At 45.7% G+C, this 20,516-nt stretch overlaps 2 protein-coding genes across 2 annotated transcripts in view; one reads left to right on the forward strand and one right to left on the reverse strand.

The window, feature by feature from the left end:
- Positions 1-707: 707 nt before the first annotated feature.
- Positions 708-20,516, reverse strand: part of LOC143265129 (uncharacterized) — a 73,617-nt gene continuing 53,808 nt past the window's right edge. The window contains exon 5 of the mRNA XM_076535326.1: positions 708-1,141. The gene's annotated coding sequence lies outside the window, so the exon portion shown is untranslated. The remainder of the gene's footprint in view (positions 1,142-20,516) is intronic.
- Positions 2,001-20,516, forward strand: part of LOC100882275 (homeobox protein aristaless) — a 59,311-nt gene continuing 40,795 nt past the window's right edge. Inside the window, exon 1 of the mRNA XM_012296430.2 lies at positions 2,001-3,550. Coding sequence (XP_012151820.1) covers positions 3,394-3,550 — 157 coding nt within the window. The 5' untranslated portion in view covers positions 2,001-3,393. The remainder of the gene's footprint in view (positions 3,551-20,516) is intronic.

Here is a 20,516-nt window from a genome sequence, read left to right on the forward strand (position 1 = left end):
GTCATCAAAATTCCAGGAAGTGGCACGAATACCTCCTCACAACTCATGTTCTCCTGATACCTAAATTCATTTTTGGATTTTTCGATTTCGATTTGAAAAATTCTTGGAAAGTGACGTCATCAAAATTCCAGGAAGTGGCACGAATACCTCCTCCCAACTTATGTTCTCCTGATACCAAAATTTATTTTCGGATTTTTCGATTTCGATTTGAAAAATTCTTGGAAAATGACGTCATCAGAATTCCAGGAAGTGGCACGAATACCTCCTCACAACTTATGTTCTCCTGATACCAAAATTCATTTTCGGATTTTTCGATTTCGGTTTGCAAAATTCTTGGAAAGTGACGTCATCAAAATTCCAGGAAGTGGCACGAATACCTCCTCACAACTCATGTTCTCCTGATACCTAAATTCATTTTCGGATTTTTCGATTTCGATTTGCAAAATTTTTGAAATGTGACGTCATCAAAGTTCCAGGAAGTGGCACGAATACCTCCTCATACCTCATGTTCTCCTGATACCAAAATTCATTTTCGGACTTTTCGATTTCGATTTGCAAAAATTCTTGGAATGTGACGTCATCAAAATTCCAGGAAGTGGCACGAATACCTCCTCATACTTCATGTTCTCCTGATACTAGATTTTGGGTAACGATATGGAATTCCAGAAACGAGTAATGTTATGTCGGGGAATTTGGATTTGAGTGGGTGTTGAAATGAATACGCAATGTGTTTCATTTTGCTTTTCTTTATTTTTATCTTTTTTCTACACAAAACATCTTAACTGATCTAATTACAGTACTATACGAAACGCAACATACGCTGTACAATTAACGCTGTGTTACAACTAACGTATTGCTTGTAATAATAACATATTAACGACATAAAATATTAACTATCCTAAATGTTTTACAATTCTGCTTATTATAACTTATAAAAATAATTGCATCGTGACATATGCACTACATGTTCGATACATTACATCGAGTCGCGTATGAATATTAATAAAAATGATACAATACATTAGAAAAAGTAACACGCACAACATTTCATTCACGCTGTCACACGCATACAACTTCGAGTCGATGCATCTTCTCGTTGCACTCCGTCTTCGCTTGATGCACTCCGTAGCTGCTTGCACGTCTGCAATAAAGACAGAAATTATTAACGTAAGTATGCAAAGAAAAATGGCGAATGGAAAATTTGATCAAAGCGACAGTAACTTTAGAGAATTTACGACCGCGCGTGTATTAACTAAACAGAGTCTACTAATAAGATTATGCATGATACGGCATAAATGCGCGCGGCGAGATCGCTAATTTCTAAATTGTAATTGACTAATCCAAGACGAAGCGGAAATAGTATTGGGTTGTCCGGAAAGTTCGTGTCGATTTTGAGGGGAATTGAAACGCAGCTCATTTAAATTTGGTACAAATTTATCAAATTATATAGGTGCCATTCTGTTCTATAACCTTTCTCCATCTTTTATGCAACTTGAGAAGTCCTTCCAGGACGTCTCAGGCTTTTTAGTGAAAAATTATTCTCAATAAAATTTCGTGCTGCCTACCGAAAATCGGCACGAACTTTCCGGACAACTCGATATAAAGGATAACGATGCGTTCCGAGTGGGGTCATCGAGCAGCTAACGCAATGGCCGATGAAAATTAAATCGAGCAGAACAGTTTATTTGATTATCCGCAATGAAATATTCCTACGCTCGTAGAAGCGTCGTTTTTCGAGTGACAAGAAAATTTCCATAACCAGAAAACCAAGTCGGAAGATTCTGGTTCGAATAACCGCGATCGCGTGGATCGAGCTCGGATAACCGCGGTGGAAAGGACGTGGGTGGACCACGATAGGCGGAGTTGCGAGCTCGAGAAAACTCCATTTTGTTCGAGGAAGGCGGTCTCTGGATGTTTCACCTTCCCCTCTACCAGGTGTAACCCACCTTTCCACACGATCCGCACCAGGTGGAGGGAACTCGAACGCGAACATTGCCGAACAGGAGTTCGCGATACGCGTGTGCTCGCTGCTGTCCGCTTCTCGTCTCTCTACTTGTCGTCGCGTACCGCCTTTCTCACCTGTTCCAGTCTCTCCTCGTCAGATTAATCGCGATCGTGTCAACAGTGTCGTACCCCGCTAATGATTCTACAATTTCTGAATCATGCTCGGTGACCTTTCAGTGTCGACGACTGTCAACGTTTCGCTAACCGTACTAGAAACTCGATCGATCGGATAACGACGATCGATGGACCTCGAGACGCAACGAAATTGCGAACAGTGATTATTCCCGGAAGGGGGAAATGTGACGTTCGGTGAACCGTCGACGAGTGCCTAACAAGTTGCATCGTTCGGTGAACGTCGATTGTCGAAACGGAGATTGCCGTAGAGACGAAGGACGATCGATTATCGTTCGTCTATGACAGGAAACGTGACGTTCGGTAAACAATCGACGAATATTTTTTGAGAAACTCGAGCAAATGTCGAATCGCGCGGGGATGCAGTGATCGAGGAGACGAAGGATCAATCGAAAAGAACGAAAGATGCAGCGATCGGACGTGCGAAGATAAAGAAGCATTAATAACGGTTGAAAGAGTCTTACAGCTTTTCGAGAGCGAAGAGCAAGCTTGTCAGCTAAATTCAGGAGTTGCAAGGCTGATCAATAACGGGAAATCAAAGTTACGCGAGTAAATTCCTGGCGGAGCAAAGTCGAGGAGTAAACACAATAAGAAACATCAACGAAGGATTAACTCGATCACAAGTTCATTGATATTTCCAGGTAACGCGATATACACACGAGTATCTCCCGATCTCCGTGTTGTTTGATCGAGCGAGCATAAATCGATTACCGTTCAGTTTGCGATGATACGCGTCGCTGATAACGATAACGCGCCAGCATTCCCCGGTAGAATCGCGAAAGGACATCGACGAGCCAGTCGGACGCTCGTTGATTAATCGATTCAGGCTATTATCGAAGCCTTCTCGACCAAATTTGCCGGATAAGTATCGAGCTTCCGGTGCGACGCGATCAGAATATCGTAGCTCCAAGCTTCATTGAGAAAACGGACAGATAAGGGGATTAAGAGGAGAGATATCGGAGCGGTGGTATCGATCGAGAAACTGTATCGATCGTGCAGCAAATGCTACTCGAACTTTGGCTTCCTAAGAGGAACTCGACGACGCGTTTTCGAACTCGAAAGCGGCCGATATTCCGCGTCGCGAATTAAGGGCACGAATCGTCGATGAAAAATCGCTCGATCAGGAGGATGAAGAAGATCTGCGCGACGAGGAGGATGAAGAAGATGGCGCGATTCGAGCGCGTACTGTGAGAACGCGCGTTTTGTTGCTCCGGCTTCTGCTCCTCTCTCGATCCGCTTTCGGCTCGAAGACACGCGATGGATCTTAGCACGACGCCGAGAAGAGCGACGGACGGAGTGGGCGATCTTCAGAAAACGAGGGTCGCGAAGAGCGTGTTCAGTATCAGGAGTCTGGTCGACGTCGAGGAGGCGGAACTTCCGGCGACCGGTATCGAGGATGTTGACGGATCGCACAGTGAGTTCTTTTATTTCTATCGTCACGAAATTTCGCTTCGAAACCGATATTCTGCTATTAATCGATACAAACGTACGCTCCTAAATATGTAATTCCAGGCCTATCGAAACATGTGACACATGTATCAATCACGGGCAGCGTTTAATTACTACGCGTAATTTACCGCGAGTAAGACAGATATCGATAACACCCGACGATCGGATATAATTAATCGTATCGATCAACGCGATAACGATTCTCCGTACTTGCGAACTCGCAAATAATTATTGGTTAAAATTATTATACTTACAACGTCGTATTAACTTTTCGAAGTTAGTTAAACTTCTAGTAAGTGCATGTAGTCGCGTTTCGAACATTTTTAATTAGAGCAGATTACGAGGCTCGCGCGTAGATAACGTTAAACTGTCGGAAACTATCGCTTCGTAGTAAAATAATGTATTAACCCCTTCCCGTGCCATTTATTTATCAGATGCGTCAGTCAAGACTAACTAATCAGGGCTATAATATTAAACCGAACAAAGAAAATTAAAATGTGCGCATTTTATATTCAGGGATCCTTGATAATGCAACTTACAGCTGCACCTAAATTTCAAGTTAAAGAGTATTCAAAATTTGAGTAAGGTTTGTCACATTTGAGAAGTGAATGCGTCACGAGTCAGACTCGCCAAAGCACGGGAAGGGGTTGAAAGCGTTAGGCGAATCGCAAATTTTAGCAAATTTTCATGAGGGTAGCGAAATCGTTGATAAGCGTATCATTTGATCGGTCCCAGTGTCGTCGACGACAATAACCGATCACCGAACGATTCTCTTTCGGGACGATCCAGAGCCGAAAGATCATCGAAAATCGATCCGTGCGATCGCGATTTCCACGAACGGATCGAGCCCCCGTTCGACATTCCACGATCGAGAAACGCCCGTTCGAGCGAACTTTTTTGCGACCGTGTGCCTTTTGTGCACGAGTGCTTCGGCAAGGAACAACCAGTCCTTGTAGAGCAATCGAGTCAATTAAGGCTCACTTATGCTCGGTAAATTGCGATAAGACGACGATTAAGTTGAAATTAGTTCCCTGGCCCCCCTCCGTGGACCCGGCAAAAAGTGTATCAATGTCGTTATTGCCGACACGTATCGAAGCTAAATTAATACCCGTTCCCGACCCTGCCAATTAAACGTAACGCGAAACGAGCAGCCTTTCTTTGCGCGATCGGCGGCCTCGCGATCCCCGACGATCGATCCTCGATCATCGAAACGATGACTCGAGATTACGCTCCTGCAGAAACAAATAGTGGGAACATTTTTTTATCACTTTTTCGCGGGAGTCGAGCAATCCTGCTAATACACGAAGCGAACCCTATATCGCAAGTTTCACCGTGTTTTTTGCATTTTTTTTTCTGTCGGGACGATCCAAAAGCGAAAACGCGGCCGAGTTTCTGTAATAGTTGGTCGATATGCAAAATAGTCGTGCAACGTTGACGATAACTCGCATTACGAGACTTTCCTCTCGGAAAATAAATAGCAAATCACCATTTAGCCAGAGACGATAAACCGAATTCCACGGACGCAGCGTATCACCTCGTTATCGGGTAATTAACAAGATAGCGCGTCGATTAAGGAATTACATAGGCGGGCTCGTCGACGGGACAGGGTCGCGTATCGATTCTCGCGATCGCGTCATGTTATATCCGAGAGATCGGTACGACACTGTTCGATTCGATTTCGATAATTCCTCGATGCCCGGAGAAACCGGAGGCGAGCTCAAAAGAGATGCAATTTTACTAATAAAGTGTTAACTAGTCGTTCGGAAATTACGAGCGCGTTATCTGGAATACACCGCGTTGCCTTATCGCCGCTTCGTTCCTTATTTTCTGCGTATATGTATATTTATGTAATTACGAGTGTGTTTCAAAAATAAAAATACCAATGTTTCAAGCGTTTATGGCGCTCCGAGTAAATTGTAAATACTCTATTCGTTATCTGCGTATAAATATGAAAATATTTCAAAGCGAACTGGACTCGCCATGTTTACATCGGTAAGCCAACAACGACGACAGAATCGAAGGGTAAATTCTGTCCAATGAGATTGGTCGTATCATGCGAAGGGGATAGTTGCCGTTCGATTGGCTCGAACGAGCAAGGGTCATCGAACGGGGGGTGGTTCTATCGGCAGATTCGGCCACCCTCGATAACCGAACGTCGGGGTGGATCTCTATTTCGACTCCCGATTCGCGAAAGCGCGAAAACTCCCTCCGATTGGTTTTAAACGCTCCTAAAGGTCGCGAATCACGCGGAGATCGAAAGCTTCCGGTGGCGGGTGGTAACAACGAGCTAGTTGATTGCGCGAAGCAAGAACTGCCCTTCCCCGAATAACTCGCGCGCCGTCAAAGTCATAAATAACCGGCGCCGGAGTTTTACGCGCGCGGACACGATAGAGGAGCGCGGAACCCGGTGATTGGCCGGTCCGGTAGAACCTCGCTAATTGTGTTTTATTAGCCGACATGCATCCGCGAGCCTCGCTAACTAACTAACCTCCTAAACGACATTGTTATTAAGAGTCCTTACAATGTAGCTAACCCACACACGATCGTTCGCGCTCCCTAACCTTCGTTGCGCCTCGTTAAGGGCTGTTACGACGACTCCGTGTTGTCGTCGAGCCTTTGTCGACTCTTCGTGGCCGCGATGCTCCTTCAACCCTTTGCTGGCATAACCATAACGATTCCAGGAACGCGTCGCACCGTCTTTCCCGTTTCGATACGAACGAGCTATCGCTTACAATTAGTATATCGCTTAGAAATATCGCGATCGACGAAACGCGAAGAAAAGTCGAAGGAGGCGGAGACGAATTCGTCGATTTCTTTTTTCGTACTCCCGCTGGCAGGAGGCCGAGCAGAAGAAGAGACGGAGAACGAAGAGGGGAGAAAGAGCGTAAAAGGGGCGAGGGCAAGTCTTATTACGGCGAAGCGGAGTCGAGCATGCTGGTGCAATCAAATAAATTAGCCGGAATTACGCGACTCGCGAACCGATGCTAGCGTAGGCGCTCGTCCTCGGCCACCAATTAGCAGAGCTTTATCCCGCTCGTGGTCCTCGAGCATATTTCACCCGGGGCCAGTTTTACCCTATCGCTTTCCGAGAAATTCGTGCCCCTTCTCTACAACTTTCGACCGATTTTCGTGCGCGTCCATCTTCATATTCGCGAATCGTTTAAACGGAAAATAATACGCTGCCTGCTCTGACGAAAAATAAATAGACTGCACGGTTTTTGTACGTTACGAAATTTTCTTTCTACGACGTACACGTTTCTTGCGTTACGGAGAGCAAATTCTTGGTCTTTTTGCTCGTTCCGTTCTACCATCGAGTAAGATGGATAAGCTCCTCCCGCCTTCGTGTACTGTTTTTCTGTTCGTTCTATTTTACAATCGAGTATTAGTCGAGTAATGCGCTTTAATGGGCCACGTTCGGAGAATGGATGAACGTAGCGTTCAGGTTCGCGTTCACGGACCAACTCGTTCAATTAATCCCTTCGTGAGCACAGCATCCGCCTGTGCTCGGAATTAATGACGTCGTTTCGTTTGAAGGAGGAAAGTTTCTCCCGTAAGTTAACTAATTTCGAAGCTGCGGAGACTTTAACGCCTGCTTGGGACGTTACGCGCCGCGCGGATCGAGTAACTGTGATATGCGTCTCGAATTTTTGCGTTATTTTCGCGTTACGGAAGGGATTGTCGTCGATAGTCGATTACTTTCTGTCGGAAAGGTCTACATATGTATAATGAAGATATCGCGCTGGGAAAGCAGACTATTTAGGACAGGGAAGTTCGGGTGAAATCGAGGGTATAATCGAGGGTGAAACGGAGGGATAGAGAGATCGGTTGCGAGCGTAAAGCGGTGAAAGAAGGGCGGCGAGTCGGAGTTGGCTTGGAGGGTTAATTGGATGGAGTGTTTGAGCGCGCAATTAGCGATTAGCAATTACCGGCTATCGAAATGGATGGTCAAAGAGCGGTGCACGGCTCGAGAGGGGAGCGAGAGGATTCGGAAGAGGGCTGTCTCGACCCGACGGAGCGATTAATGAGGCAATCGGCTAATAACGCGTCACGCAAGAATACGCGGTAACCGTTTTGCTTTCCGATGCGTTGCCGTTATTATCTACGAAGCTAGGACGACGTCGCGCCGTGTCCTCGATTCCGCCACGCGATTCTGGCTCGTTGCTCGATCCTTTATTTCGTCGTTCGTTTCGAAACAGCCTGTACGCGATATTCTCGATTTACGAAGGGATCACCCGTTAAGTCGACAGGGTTAATCGTTGGCCGAACGTATCGGCGTCATGTGTCGTGCGGCGAACGAGAGGGTACGATTTCACCCTTCGATCCGTTCGATTATCCTCTTCTCGTTTTCTCCTACGAAACGATTCCTCTCGGGGGCCCGTGCGTGCGGGAGAAGATAAAAGGAAGAGACGAGAGGAAAGGTGGTACCGCGTATACAACCCCTTTCGATCAATTAGGGCTAATAAATGGCGTCCACGGTGGGGTCGTTCACGATGGCGACGGTCGGGAGAGAGCGAAGGGAAAATATTATTCGAAACGGCCCCGTCAGCTCTGTGGGTTTATGCTATTAAAAATGTAAATATCTGCCGGCGGCTCGTTATCGGATGTAAATATGGCGGCAGGTCGAAACCAGATGGGCCCAGGGTTAGATATCCAGCTCCTTTGTTTCGTTATTTATTGGAATGTGGGCCACGGCTACAGGAAACCCACACATACGAGCGCACACACGAAAGTGTACAGGGACCGTACTCGTTTCTTCTTCCAGCTTGCCTTTCAAACGTTTCAATCTATCGCTCGTATTCGAGGGATACGTGTCCTCGGGCTAACGCCAATTAAACTTGGCGAATCGTCTCGCGAATCGCACGAATTCGCCTCGATCTTTGCCCGGTAACATTCGTTCGCTTCTCCTATCTTTCTACCGAGTGCGCTCGAATCGTTCCTTTAAAAAATAAGCGAACCCTCGAAGCTTGTTAATCCCTCGACGCTTCGGTTAACGTTTCGAATGCTAATCGACGAGCTTCGCGCGAGGAGTTCTCCCGTAACGAGGGTTAAACTCGATCGAAAAGCGAATTCATCGGGAGACGAAGGAATCTCGTCAATCGGGGCTCAGAAACGCCGGCGCTTTCCCTCTCCTCGTTTTTTCAACCTCCGAGTTTTGATATATGACTCAATAAAACGAGACCCAAGGCGGGTCTCGAGTAAATATCAAACGCGGAGTGTTCACCTCGTTAGCTCGTTCTTCGGATCGCGGAACGCGTCGACACCGACGGGGAAAAAGGAACAAACGGAATAAGAATAAAATCCCAGGATACGCGGAGACACGCGTTCGCGATAGAAAACGTTGTCTTTCTAGCTTCGTAAAATTTTGCGGTATTACTCCTTTTAACGTATTTGCGTAAGTGACTGTCGTGCGAGGAAACAATAAATTACGATATCTGCCTTAATGAAATACGACAAGAAATTAAGTAGCTTGCTTTTGATACCTTGTTGCGAGCCGACATCGCGCACACAAATTTGCTACAATGAAAGCACACGGTACGAGTTACAGCAATATTCTTATCGGATCTCGTTGCGGGACGAGATTGTTTAGATTATCGGCAGGTGCGTGCCTTAATGACCGGTGAAATTACACCCGTAATTACGGACGATCTAAAAATACCCGACGACGACAACGACTACGACGCGATCCTCCGCGAAGATACCACGAAAAGTGTCGTTTTCGAAATATGACATTACTTTTCACGATATTACGTGTCACGCGTTACGAATTAGGGCTACCGGTTTCCGTAATGCTTACAAAAATGAATTTTTTCTCGCGAGAAGCGGTGTCTACCGTAGATTTGCACGAGCGGTCGAAGAATCGAAGGAAGAAAAGTTCGCGTACCATTTCGGAATGGTAAATTGAAATGTTCGGATAAAAAATTACCCGCTAATATCCTTGACACTTACTTAGGCAAGTTTTCTGTTTAACTTGGTAATTCGAAATAGCAAATTAAAGCGTTAGATTAGAGAATCAATCCTACCATACTCGGGGAGGCTATTTTTACCGACATAGTCATCGCGTTAAAGAAGCCCGCGGAAAGCGTGTGCCGATCGATTTTCTGGGAGGATCTTTTTGCCGTTCATCGACACGCTTCGACAGACCGAACAGATTACGCTTCTTTTATCTGTTCTGCCTTTGAAATATCGGATGCGCTCGTGGCTCCTCCGATCGTTTCTTTCCTTCGATTCAATCTCGTCTCATCCGGTCGAACGTATTTGCATTTTTTTCGACAGCTTTTGCGACGAAATTTTCTTTCGCTCCGACCGAAGGGAAAAAGCTTCAGGACAAAAGGAACACGCAACGAAGTGTATTCGGTGTCTGGGCAACAACTTTTTCGACCCGTCAACCCATTAGACTCGCTTTACCGCGTAGACAAATTGATCCAAAGAAATGGGCTAATTTATGGTCTCGAGAAGTCAAAGTGGTCGTTAACGCGATCGCGATAGCGCACGGACAATGTTATCGACATGCGTTGTCCGAGTGCTAGGTTAATTCGTCCGGTATCTGATCGCGCATGAAACCGTTGACGCGTTTCTATTACCATTTCGAACTTTCTCAACTTTTTCGCTAAACGAAATCTTGGATCACCCCTGATACGAAAACTACGAAGAGATCGCGAGGTACATTTCTTTTGAGGCAACCTGTATACGGCACAGGTAGCGAAATGGTTAATCGCGTAGAATAGAGAGACGGCGCAGGTGTTGTTGTCCGGTCGGAAGGCAGCGTAGCAAGACGTTGCCACTCGTTTTATCCGATCTCCGTTCTCTTGGTCGCTCTGCCAATCTGCGTTCTCGGCTAACAGTTCTTTGCCGTTGCTCGTCACCGTCGCGCTTGTCATTAGTTCCGCGCCACGAACGAAGCATTCATCGCCGCGTCCTTCCACGACCGTCCGTTTCTTCGCGAGCAGAGACGACGAACAATGGACCAGAAAAGGGTTCGGTCGCGGACGAACGACCTCTCGAGAACAAAATTATTACGTCGATAGGCGCTGCGTCGATAAGGACTTTTCCCCGGTGGCTTCCGATCGTCGTCGATCGGAATCGGGAGAGTCGCTCGAGCGGATTCGAAGCGACGAGCGTTTTCGTTTCGAGCGATTCGAGGAGCTAACCAGGGATTCCAAGAATCCATTAAGAAACACGAGTTTAACACGATCGTCGATTCGGACGCGTAGGGGGCTAAGGGTCGAAGAAGATGCTTGGAATGCCGATCGTTCATCGGTGGCACAGGACAAGCATTCCTGGCGACGGTGGCCAGCGAGCAAAGTGTTTTCCGTAAATTCGGTTAAGATAGCTGGCCCACCACGAAGCTGTCCCGCTATTCGAGTCTCGATAACGCCGATCCGTTCGCCGACGTATCGCTTTCACGCGAAGATGTACCTATTACGTGTCGTCCCTTAGAGATTCGTCCGAAATGTTCTCGTTTACCGCGATACGAAAAGTATTCTAATCCCCTGGAACGGGCAGAAAAATTTTCGAGAAAGAAGATTCCTAAAGGTTCCGTTTAGATCGTGGATCGTTCGACAGAGGAGATCGCGATCGCGAGTAGAGTACTATTGAAACGTCGAAAAGTTACGTGGTCTGGCAAAGCCATTAGCTAGCGCGATCCTGATCGGCTAAGAGCGAGCCACCCTTTCTTCTCCTTTTCTCTTTTTTTCTACCGAGGTATTCCGCTATCTGTTGGACGGGTGCACGCACCCGCAATGAAGAGGCACTTACGATTAGACCTTTCGAAGGCCCACTTACGCGATGGTCCACTAAAAGTTGGCGCTGCTCGTAAATCGAGCATTTCCTTCAAGAATTTTTCTGTCTAGACGACTCACCGACGATCACCCCGATAAAACGAGCTTCGGATTCTCTTCGCGACTACGTCCTCTCTATCGAATCGAGTCGCGAAGGCTCGGTGAACCGTACCGTTTAATTCCGAATCAAATTATACGGCGAGGCGAAATTCGGAATGAAGTAATTATGATAATTTGTCGATGGAAATTAAGCCGACGATATCTGCGAAAGTAAGAAATAAACTCGTTCGAAAACAAACGACGGGGTCGTTTACCCGCGCGAAACCGTCGCGGGTCCATTACGGCACTTTGGCTGCTGGACCAAAGCTTTGATTTATACTCATTTTAGCGGACAATCGCGGCTGACGAGAATCATGGATCACCGCGGTTGTTTGGCCCGTATATTAAGATTCCTAATGACGATATCGTGGAAGCCGGTTAATACGCTCGTGTCCCTGGCACGCTGCTTAATGGATTCTCGGAACTTGGCTCGCATGATTAATTTTGCATCGATGGACCGCGAAGAAATCGTGAAACAACTTTTGCCGTTGTTTCGGTTCGATCGCCTATGGTTTGGCCCGGAACACCCCAGAAGTTTGGGAGCTCCGCTAACGAAACGAGTCCTGATTTGCAAAGTGCTCGTTGAATCGATACAGGGTAATGATCGACGCGTAAAGAATGTCGGGCGTAAGGAACGGAAGAAGAACGCGTAAATGTAGCAACAGGCATGAAAGGAAGCAATTTCCCGTAAAAAGTAAAAGTTTCTTAACGCAAGAATACGATAAGGCTTAAAAAGATAATAGGCGTTACCTGTATCAGGATGGATACGATTACGAGGCATTTTACGTAGAACGCGAGTGAAACGCAAACTAATTATCAATAACTGGAAACAGTCAAAGAGATGCATCGCGTTGATTAGTCTCCGTTATTACCCGAATACTCGAGTAACTTCGTGTCCTCCAATAAAACGCTTAATTATCGTCCAAGCTTAAGAACGCTTCGCCAGTTATTTGCGCGTATTTCATACGTTTCGCGAAAGAAAACCTGGACAATTTTTACAACGCGTTTTACGAGTTTCGCGACCAATCAGAAGCATCGTCTTAACGAGCGTTTGTTCGTATCACGGATTTTCATGCTAAGATCGAAAAGCTTGGTGTCAGTTCGCGACATCTTTCCGTATCCGAATCAACGACTGGTCGCTTTTAGAACGTTCCGATAATTAATCGGAGGTCGATCGAGCAGAAGTAAATGTACGACTTTGGCGTCGATAAATCGATTTGGCCACGCCGTTCGGTAAAAATGAGAACTTTATTCGCGACCAACGCGAAACGCGTGGCTTTTTGCCGGTTTCGACTACGTGACGCGATGGTTCATTTCGGGCTTAACGAACGATACGGTCAAGAAACAACGAGAAGTCGACCGGACGATCAATTACGGGCAATTACGCGACCGATCGGTCGAGCATCGAATAAATATTTCAGAATTCCCGCGTTACGAGCTCGCATACCGTTCCATCCGACCCGGAGACGCCGGAGCTTACTACTTTTTCTCCGCGATCGCCACGATAATTATCGCGACTGCTACCGGTCTGTACCCGCCACGCGAATTTTCTCGTATTCGGGTCAGATCCTTTGCTTCTGGTCGAGCTACGAAAAACAGGAACCGATTAAAAACCAGTGGGAAAGGACACGAAAAGCGGACGAAAAAGAAAATCACCGTTTCGGACAAAGTGTAATATCTACATGATTTCTTAAGAAACTGAATTCTAACTAAGAAGAGCGAAATAGAGTATAATTTACGGTTACAATTGTAGGAATAGAATTTTTAGAACTATCCTTTTATTTATTTAAGAGCACACGATAAAAAACTCACAATAAGAACGCGTATTGAACTTTTAAACGTAAATCGTAAAACTTATAATTCGTAACTCGCGGCGTTTTTGCACGTCAAGACCGTTCAATTTCCGTTTCTAAACTGAACTTACAACACTTTTTCAAAACGCAACCACTTCCGCTTAACATTTCACACTGTTCCTTTCATAAATCGTCATTCACAGTCATACATACAACTTCACAACGATTGACAAACTATACAAACATTTTACAACTAATCAAACATAAAATACAATACACTCCCACACAATCGTACAAGCTCGATACACCTATCGAACTAAAAAGATTTGCATTATATTACGCGAGAGGAGCGAGTAACAAGTCGGTACGAAGAGGAACCATTTCTATGCAAAAATTCATCTCGAACGTAAACGAGTTACGATAAAGATCCTGTCCCGCAAAGAGCTGATCCACTCGTCAAACATTCCTCGTACATTATTGTAACAATAATAATAATGAGGGAATAGAGCAGTATTTTCGTGATGATTAAGAGGACGATACGCTATAGGAGGTGAACAGTGGCGTGGTATCGTAAAAGCGAACTGCAGCCACGGTTACACGTGTTTCCCCGAAGCTACAGATAAAGTAAAAGGTCGTAAAGTACCCGGCGTTTCGATTAACGAAAGACGTAGATAAAATGTGGTAGCTTGGTGAATGGGTGGAGCTCGACGTGTACGCGTATGTACAGGATGACGCACGATAGAAGACCCATTCTTTCGCGACGAAAAGAACGAACAGATCGAGAGAGTAACTTTATAGCGATCGTTCTTGCCTTCCCTCGAGGAAGCGGCGACGAAGGAAGTTCTACTTTATTGATCTGATTGATTCGTAAGAAAATTTCTTGCGTTACTTCCCTTCTTTCCTCGAATCAAGCGTTCGTCGTCGAATGGAACTTTGAGTGAAACGTCCTTCCTGTAAATACGCGAGTAAGTCGATGAATGGCCTGGAAAATCAAAGTGTCGCGTAATTGCCCCAAGCCGGCTAATAATTATGAATCCGAGGGAGGAACGACGAGCAATTAGGAAAAATATTACAAGTTTTACGAGTACATATATAATCAGATACCTATTGGACGACTTTCTATTCGCTAGCCTTTTTCAATATTTTTTTATTTATCTCTTTTTAGCAAGGACTCGGCCATATTTCCCGAATCGTCGCGTAAATACTAATGTATTTACGATCCGGCGTAACCGCTCCTTTTTTTCAGTTAAGTTTATTACACGGGATCGCTTCACCGGGCAATATAAGTCGAACGCTTTCGTATCTATTTTCTCGGAGAGAACGAGTTAATTAAACTGCTCGAGACACGAGGCAGCGAGGTACGTAGGGATATAAAACGAGCGACAGTGGTGCCTAAAATCGATGAAAAATGGATCGATCGTATACGGCTGAAAACTCGACGAGTCGATTAACTCTGTATCTACGGAATGAAAAGCAACGCACACGCCTCGATAAGCCGTGTCAAATTTTAGCGAATTTATTAAACGCGCTTGTTTATCAATTCAGCCGCGTTATTTAAAAAGTTTTACAATTTCAATTCGCTATGTAGTAGTTAATACATCGTTAAAATCGAATAAACGCGTTCCGCGGTGACACTCCCCGGCGTAACTGTGTGATTTGTAACCGTATGAATATTGAGCAGAATATTATTTCTACTCGTAAACGTAAATTTTGTTAATAACGTAACACGGCCAGATACGTACGATGAATCACGGAAAAACTGCTATTCAACAATTTTACAACGTTCATTAAAATTTCATAACGTCAAACAATATATCGCGTTATTCGATATTTTGTTATATTGTTTATATTCGCGCGTCGCCTTTACCTCGTCGCGGTGTCCAAATCGATTATCGTTTGTTGGAACAAAAGTACTTGGTCTCGCAAATAACGGTAATTCCTATACTACTGTTATATACTACAGCGCGTTTCTAATAACTAGTAGGCATTATCGACCAACGATCTTGGACTTCGCTCGTTACCGTAATCCGATCTATCGCGTTCGATACCCCGTGAACATCCTAGCTAATTGCGTGGAACAGATCGATACGATTGCTCGACATCCACCCCTTGGTTCAACGGCACATCGATTTCTCGATAAAAAAACGATTCTAATTGGTCGACGCGGCGCTCGTACAAACCAGATGGCGCGTTAAACGAACCAACGTAAAATAATAATAAAATTGTCACCGTTTAAAAGACGTATCGGTCGTAAAAGTATTCGAGCAAACGAGGCGCGGTATATTTGTTGAACGCAAAATCGAGCATTTCACGGAAGTCGATTCGCTAAACGCTATCGGTAAAGGCAAATCAAAGCAGCTTCCGTATCTGGGCTAATCGGGTAGCGTGCTTTATTTCATTTCATTTAACGCGAATATAATGCCGCTTGGTACGATCCCATTGTGTGTTTTTCTAATGCGAGCGTGTCACGAAAGTCTCGCGTAAAAATGTCGATGGTTGCGCACGATAACGGGACCCGGTAACGACTGGCGGCCGAGCGAATAAATTTAATCGTGCCGGTAACAGCAATTACGAATAATATTATACAAGCTCGTGTCAACGCGTATTCCTCGAAAACGACTTAACGTCTTCATCGTAATTAATCGTCGGTCCGTTCGCGATCGAAGATAAACCGCGATTCGTAAAATTCGAAACGGGAGATCCCGTTCGTTTTTCGCGTTCCGGCTAAATCGAATTCTCGCGTGATAAATCGATTTCAATCGTTCGAGAAGCGTCCGCGATTCCTTTAAGCCGAGTCTTCGAAGCGAAGCGAAATCACGGAAGAATCGTGGCGACCACGCGAAGATAACGTGTCTCGGAAAGACGGTATAATTCAATTCGTGGTTGGTCGGTCGGTTCGAACGATAAAGAGGGTGCAGAGGGCGGTCGAACAAGTGGAGGTAAACGAGATCCAGTTAAATTTGAGTTTAGTAAGTTAGCGTAAAGTTGGCGGAACTCCGTGGGCCGTCACGCGGTGCACCGAGCACCGAGCACAGAGCAGTCGGCGATAGCGTACACGCGGTGTAATTGCAATTAGCATATATCACATTGGCGTGCTTCGAGCAGAGAGGACGAACGCACGCGAGCAACCATTGGCGTAGACGTTCCTCGTTTCACGGGAATAATATGCGACGCGTCGGATTATTCAAGCGGGCCGACAATCTACAAAATCCCTGCGCGGTTCTTTCAAAAAATTATCCACCGATGTGTACTCTGAAGCTTGACAAATTTTTAAGTTCTGTATAGAAAACAACCCACCCGACGTTCGTTTGCTGTGTACGAGAGAACGAGATACAATTTCAAATAAAATATTCGGCTCTTATTCGAGTACGTATCGAAATATGAAATTTTCTGCGAGTTTACGATATTGCGCGCGTTTAGACGCAACACCACGGAACGTTGAAAAAGTCGCGGTTAAGATTTGCACGCGCTGTAAAATCGCGTGGACGCGTAGTTAATTTATAGCGGGGTGACTTGATTAGCGCAACGTCGCGGTACAAAGAGGAGATTTCACGTGTACGGTGTAAAATCATGTCGGTTGACGTTTACGGGGGTCCGTGTTTAACGTTGTTGCTCGCAGAAAAATACGAACGGAGGTAAAAAAGGGAGAAGTAAAAGACGGATAAGGCATCGCCATTTCGCGTGACAGTGCAGCGAAGATCGGCTTATCGTGGCAACACTGTATGCTAACCGCGCGGCCATCTTTGATGGCAATTACAATTAACAGCAAAACAGGGATGTCGTAAAATGCAATTAAATATTATTACCTTTCCTCTAATGGTCGTCAGGGCCGTGAACGCGAGCCATATGTTTTCTCCAATGTATCGACGAATATACCGCGTCATTAATAATCCGTTAACCCGCGCATCAACGCGAATCGAATGCCTCGTTTCGATCGACGATTTCCTAAAGAAGTCATCGTTAAACAGTTTGTTACGCGACTCGCTTCTGCTCGGAATTTAATCGCGAATATGCTCGTTTACAATTTTCTGCGATTTCGCGAGGGTACGCGTTTGACGAACTCGCGGCAAAGAAAAACGGCGGAAAGTACAAGTCGCGAGCGACGACGAACCAACGAGGAAGCGTGAAGCGTTGCGAGTCGGTTGATCGTCAGGGACGCGTTAACTTTTCAAGAAAATCCGCTCTTTCGAGAAATTCTAATTTTCTCGATCGGAAACGGATTATATAACGATACACTGATCGGCAAAATCGAGGCATTTCAAAAACGGAGAGCAAAGAACAAAGAGAAGTAAATAGACCTCGTCACGCTTTCTTCTTAACGCATTCTGTATCAACGGCACAAGCTTTTGTTGGCGCGTCGAATCAACGTCAACGTCGTTTCTCGCTCCCGTGAAAGAGCCCACCGCCTTTTCTTAACAACGATCGGTTTCTTTGATCGTTTAAACGATACCAATCCTTGACGAAACATTCATCGACTTGATAATTTGTCAAAAAATTTACGCCATTATCCAAAGCAACCTTCTCTTTTACTTTTTCCATCAACACCTTTCTCGAGCGGATCGATTAAATCGCGGACGAGATTTATCGCCTCGACGCCTCGGCGAAGCTTTTTAATGAATATCAACGAAATTGGTCCTCGAACGGCGGCGCCGACGTTCAGAACATCGATCTGTCCTCGATCGATGACTCGGTGACGAATATCGTAATCGTAATCGAATGACGCTACGCACCGCTTGATAGCCTTTTTTCGTGTCGAAAAACGATTCGATTAACGTCGAGGCGGGGTAAATCAACGTTGACTTTATCGTTAGCGGTGATCGAGCGCAGAGGTAAAATTCACGAAACCGGGAGAGGCGTGCGCTTGTTATTTCCGTAGCCGTCGTGCCACCACCTCGTCGATTCGCTCGACTATGTTACAACGCGAGCCTTCGATTCCGTGACGTACGCCAATTTCCGGTATCGCTTTCTCTACACTTCGACGTTTAACCAAACGAATCACGCTCGTCTCTAACTCGTACGCGATCCTGCAAACTTCTTTCTTGGTGTACGACGGCTAGCAATTTTTTATTAGAGCAAGCGGTGACTTACTCGACGGGAGCGAAAGATTCGAGCGAGAGATTTTGTCGAATAACGTTCTCGCTTCGCGTGGAAGCGTTATCGTTAGTTCGCTGGGCAAAGGAAGAGCAACGGACGGTTGCGAGCAGAAGAGAAAACGAAGGAGCAAAAGAAAAGGCAGGCAAAGCGAGCAGACGGAACGAAAGGAGAAGGAAAGGGCAGAGATGCTGAACAGTGCTCATTGGACGGTTGCATTTTATGCGCTGGACCGGCCCCTTCTGTAATTGGTCGCCACTCAATTGCCGCTCATTAGGTAACTGCCTGTTTTTTGCGCCGACTGTGACTACGGCCAGCAATAAAGCTCCAAGAAAAAAACATTTATCCCCTTTCCCGCTGACCTCTGTCGTCCCACCATACTTTGTTCTATAATAACGAGCCACCACGCTCTCGCTCTATCGACCCTTCAGCGTGATTCCGCTCTCGTTCGAACCTTCGCTATCGCGCATCGAGGTATAAAATACAAAGGTTTTCTCTTTATCCGTCGTTTGCGATATAAAGATTTCAACTGTTGGTAGCGAACGTCGGTTTCTTTTTTAGTTTCGTAAAACGTGGGCGGGTAAATGCTTCGTGTCGACAGGTTGATTCACGAAAGTCTCGCTAACCTCCGTGGAAGTCGCAAATCGTCCTTTGGCCCCACGGTTAACGACGAGGACGAACGACGAAGAACAGGAAAACACAGGGAACAGGAATCAGAGACCGGAAACCGCGGCCAACTAATTTCACCGTATAAAAAGAAGGCCGGAGCAGCCGTAGTCTTCGAAGGTAGACAAAGAACCGCCGACCTGTCATCTACTAACGATCCAACCTCGTCGTCTTTCCGTGAACGTACGGATAGGTGTGTGGTCGCTGAGAAACGCGAAAAATTAGCGAAAATTGGACATTAAAATATACCGTAATTTCGTCTTATTCCTTTCTCGGTGCCGTCATTTTCTCATGGTATTATCGAAAAAAATCATCACGATACTCGATTACGCTACGGTCAATCCTTCCCAACGTATAATAACGTCGGCAAAAACTCGAGCCTACGCGATAGATCAGCTAACATAATATAATATTCCCTGGCCCGGATAAATCGATTATGTCGGAAAGCAAAGTTTCTTCTGGCGGAAGAGAAGAGCGCGAATTAATTACTCGAAGACTCGGTGGATCGTATTTTACGGACAGATACAACGTTCCACTCTCGCAATCTTCTAGGCTTCTTGTCACGGGTTGACGCGATGTGCTCGTAACTGAACTTACACGCTAGCTTGATTGGCTATAAACGATCATTACCGAAGAAGAAGGTTACGACGTGCCCTTTCTGACCATCGGCTGCTCGATAACGCAACATCGTTATTCTTCGAATCGGAGAGGCGCGACAAGGATATCGTTACCGTTTTCACGGCTTCTTCGTATTTTACGCGTTCGGACGATTTCGCCGATCGCATAAATCGTCGTAAACGTTTATACCTGATTTTATCGCTTTTCGTATCGTTCGCGCGATACACGAAATCGCGGTTATCAACAACGTATTGTATTATATTATACCGTTACGAAAGGAGGAAATATTCAAAGTCGCGGACGAACAAGCCGAAAATAAATAATAATTTAAAAGGTGTACCGATGGCAATGCGTCGCGTAGTTAACGAAGTAGAACGAATAAAAATGTTCGAGTATCGGGCTCGAACGCGAAAAAGAGAAGGAGGAAAGAAGGAAGGGGGCAGAGGAAGCAGCAAGAGACGTCAGGTTCCTGTTAATAACCGTTATGGATGAGATGTATAGCAAGCTACATAATTACAGGTTTGGATACATTGCTTACTGGCCGGTGCACCCGAGCACGCCCTCTGTTCTCCTTCATTAAGGCTGCCGAGGACGGTAGCCGCCTGTTACTCCTCCAGTTTTATCTTCCTATCTCTTTCTTTCGCTCGCTATTTCATCCTTCGTCTTTTACTCTCTTTGTTTTTTAACGCCACCAACGAACGATTCGTCTGTCAGAAGAACTCGCCTCTTTCCACGCGTTTAGAACATTTTCGATCAACGTATTCCATAATTCCTCTCGAAACAAAAAGTACCGAGCACAACCGATTACCCGAACACCTTTCTAACGGAAACGACGATTATCCGAACGCTGCTCATCCGGAGAGTAATTACCAGCGAGAAGAAAGTA

This window comes from Megachile rotundata, chromosome 9, assembly GCF_050947335.1.
Source record: "Megachile rotundata isolate GNS110a chromosome 9, iyMegRotu1, whole genome shotgun sequence".
In the NCBI taxonomy this organism is placed as follows: Eukaryota; Metazoa; Arthropoda; class Insecta; order Hymenoptera; family Megachilidae; genus Megachile; species Megachile rotundata.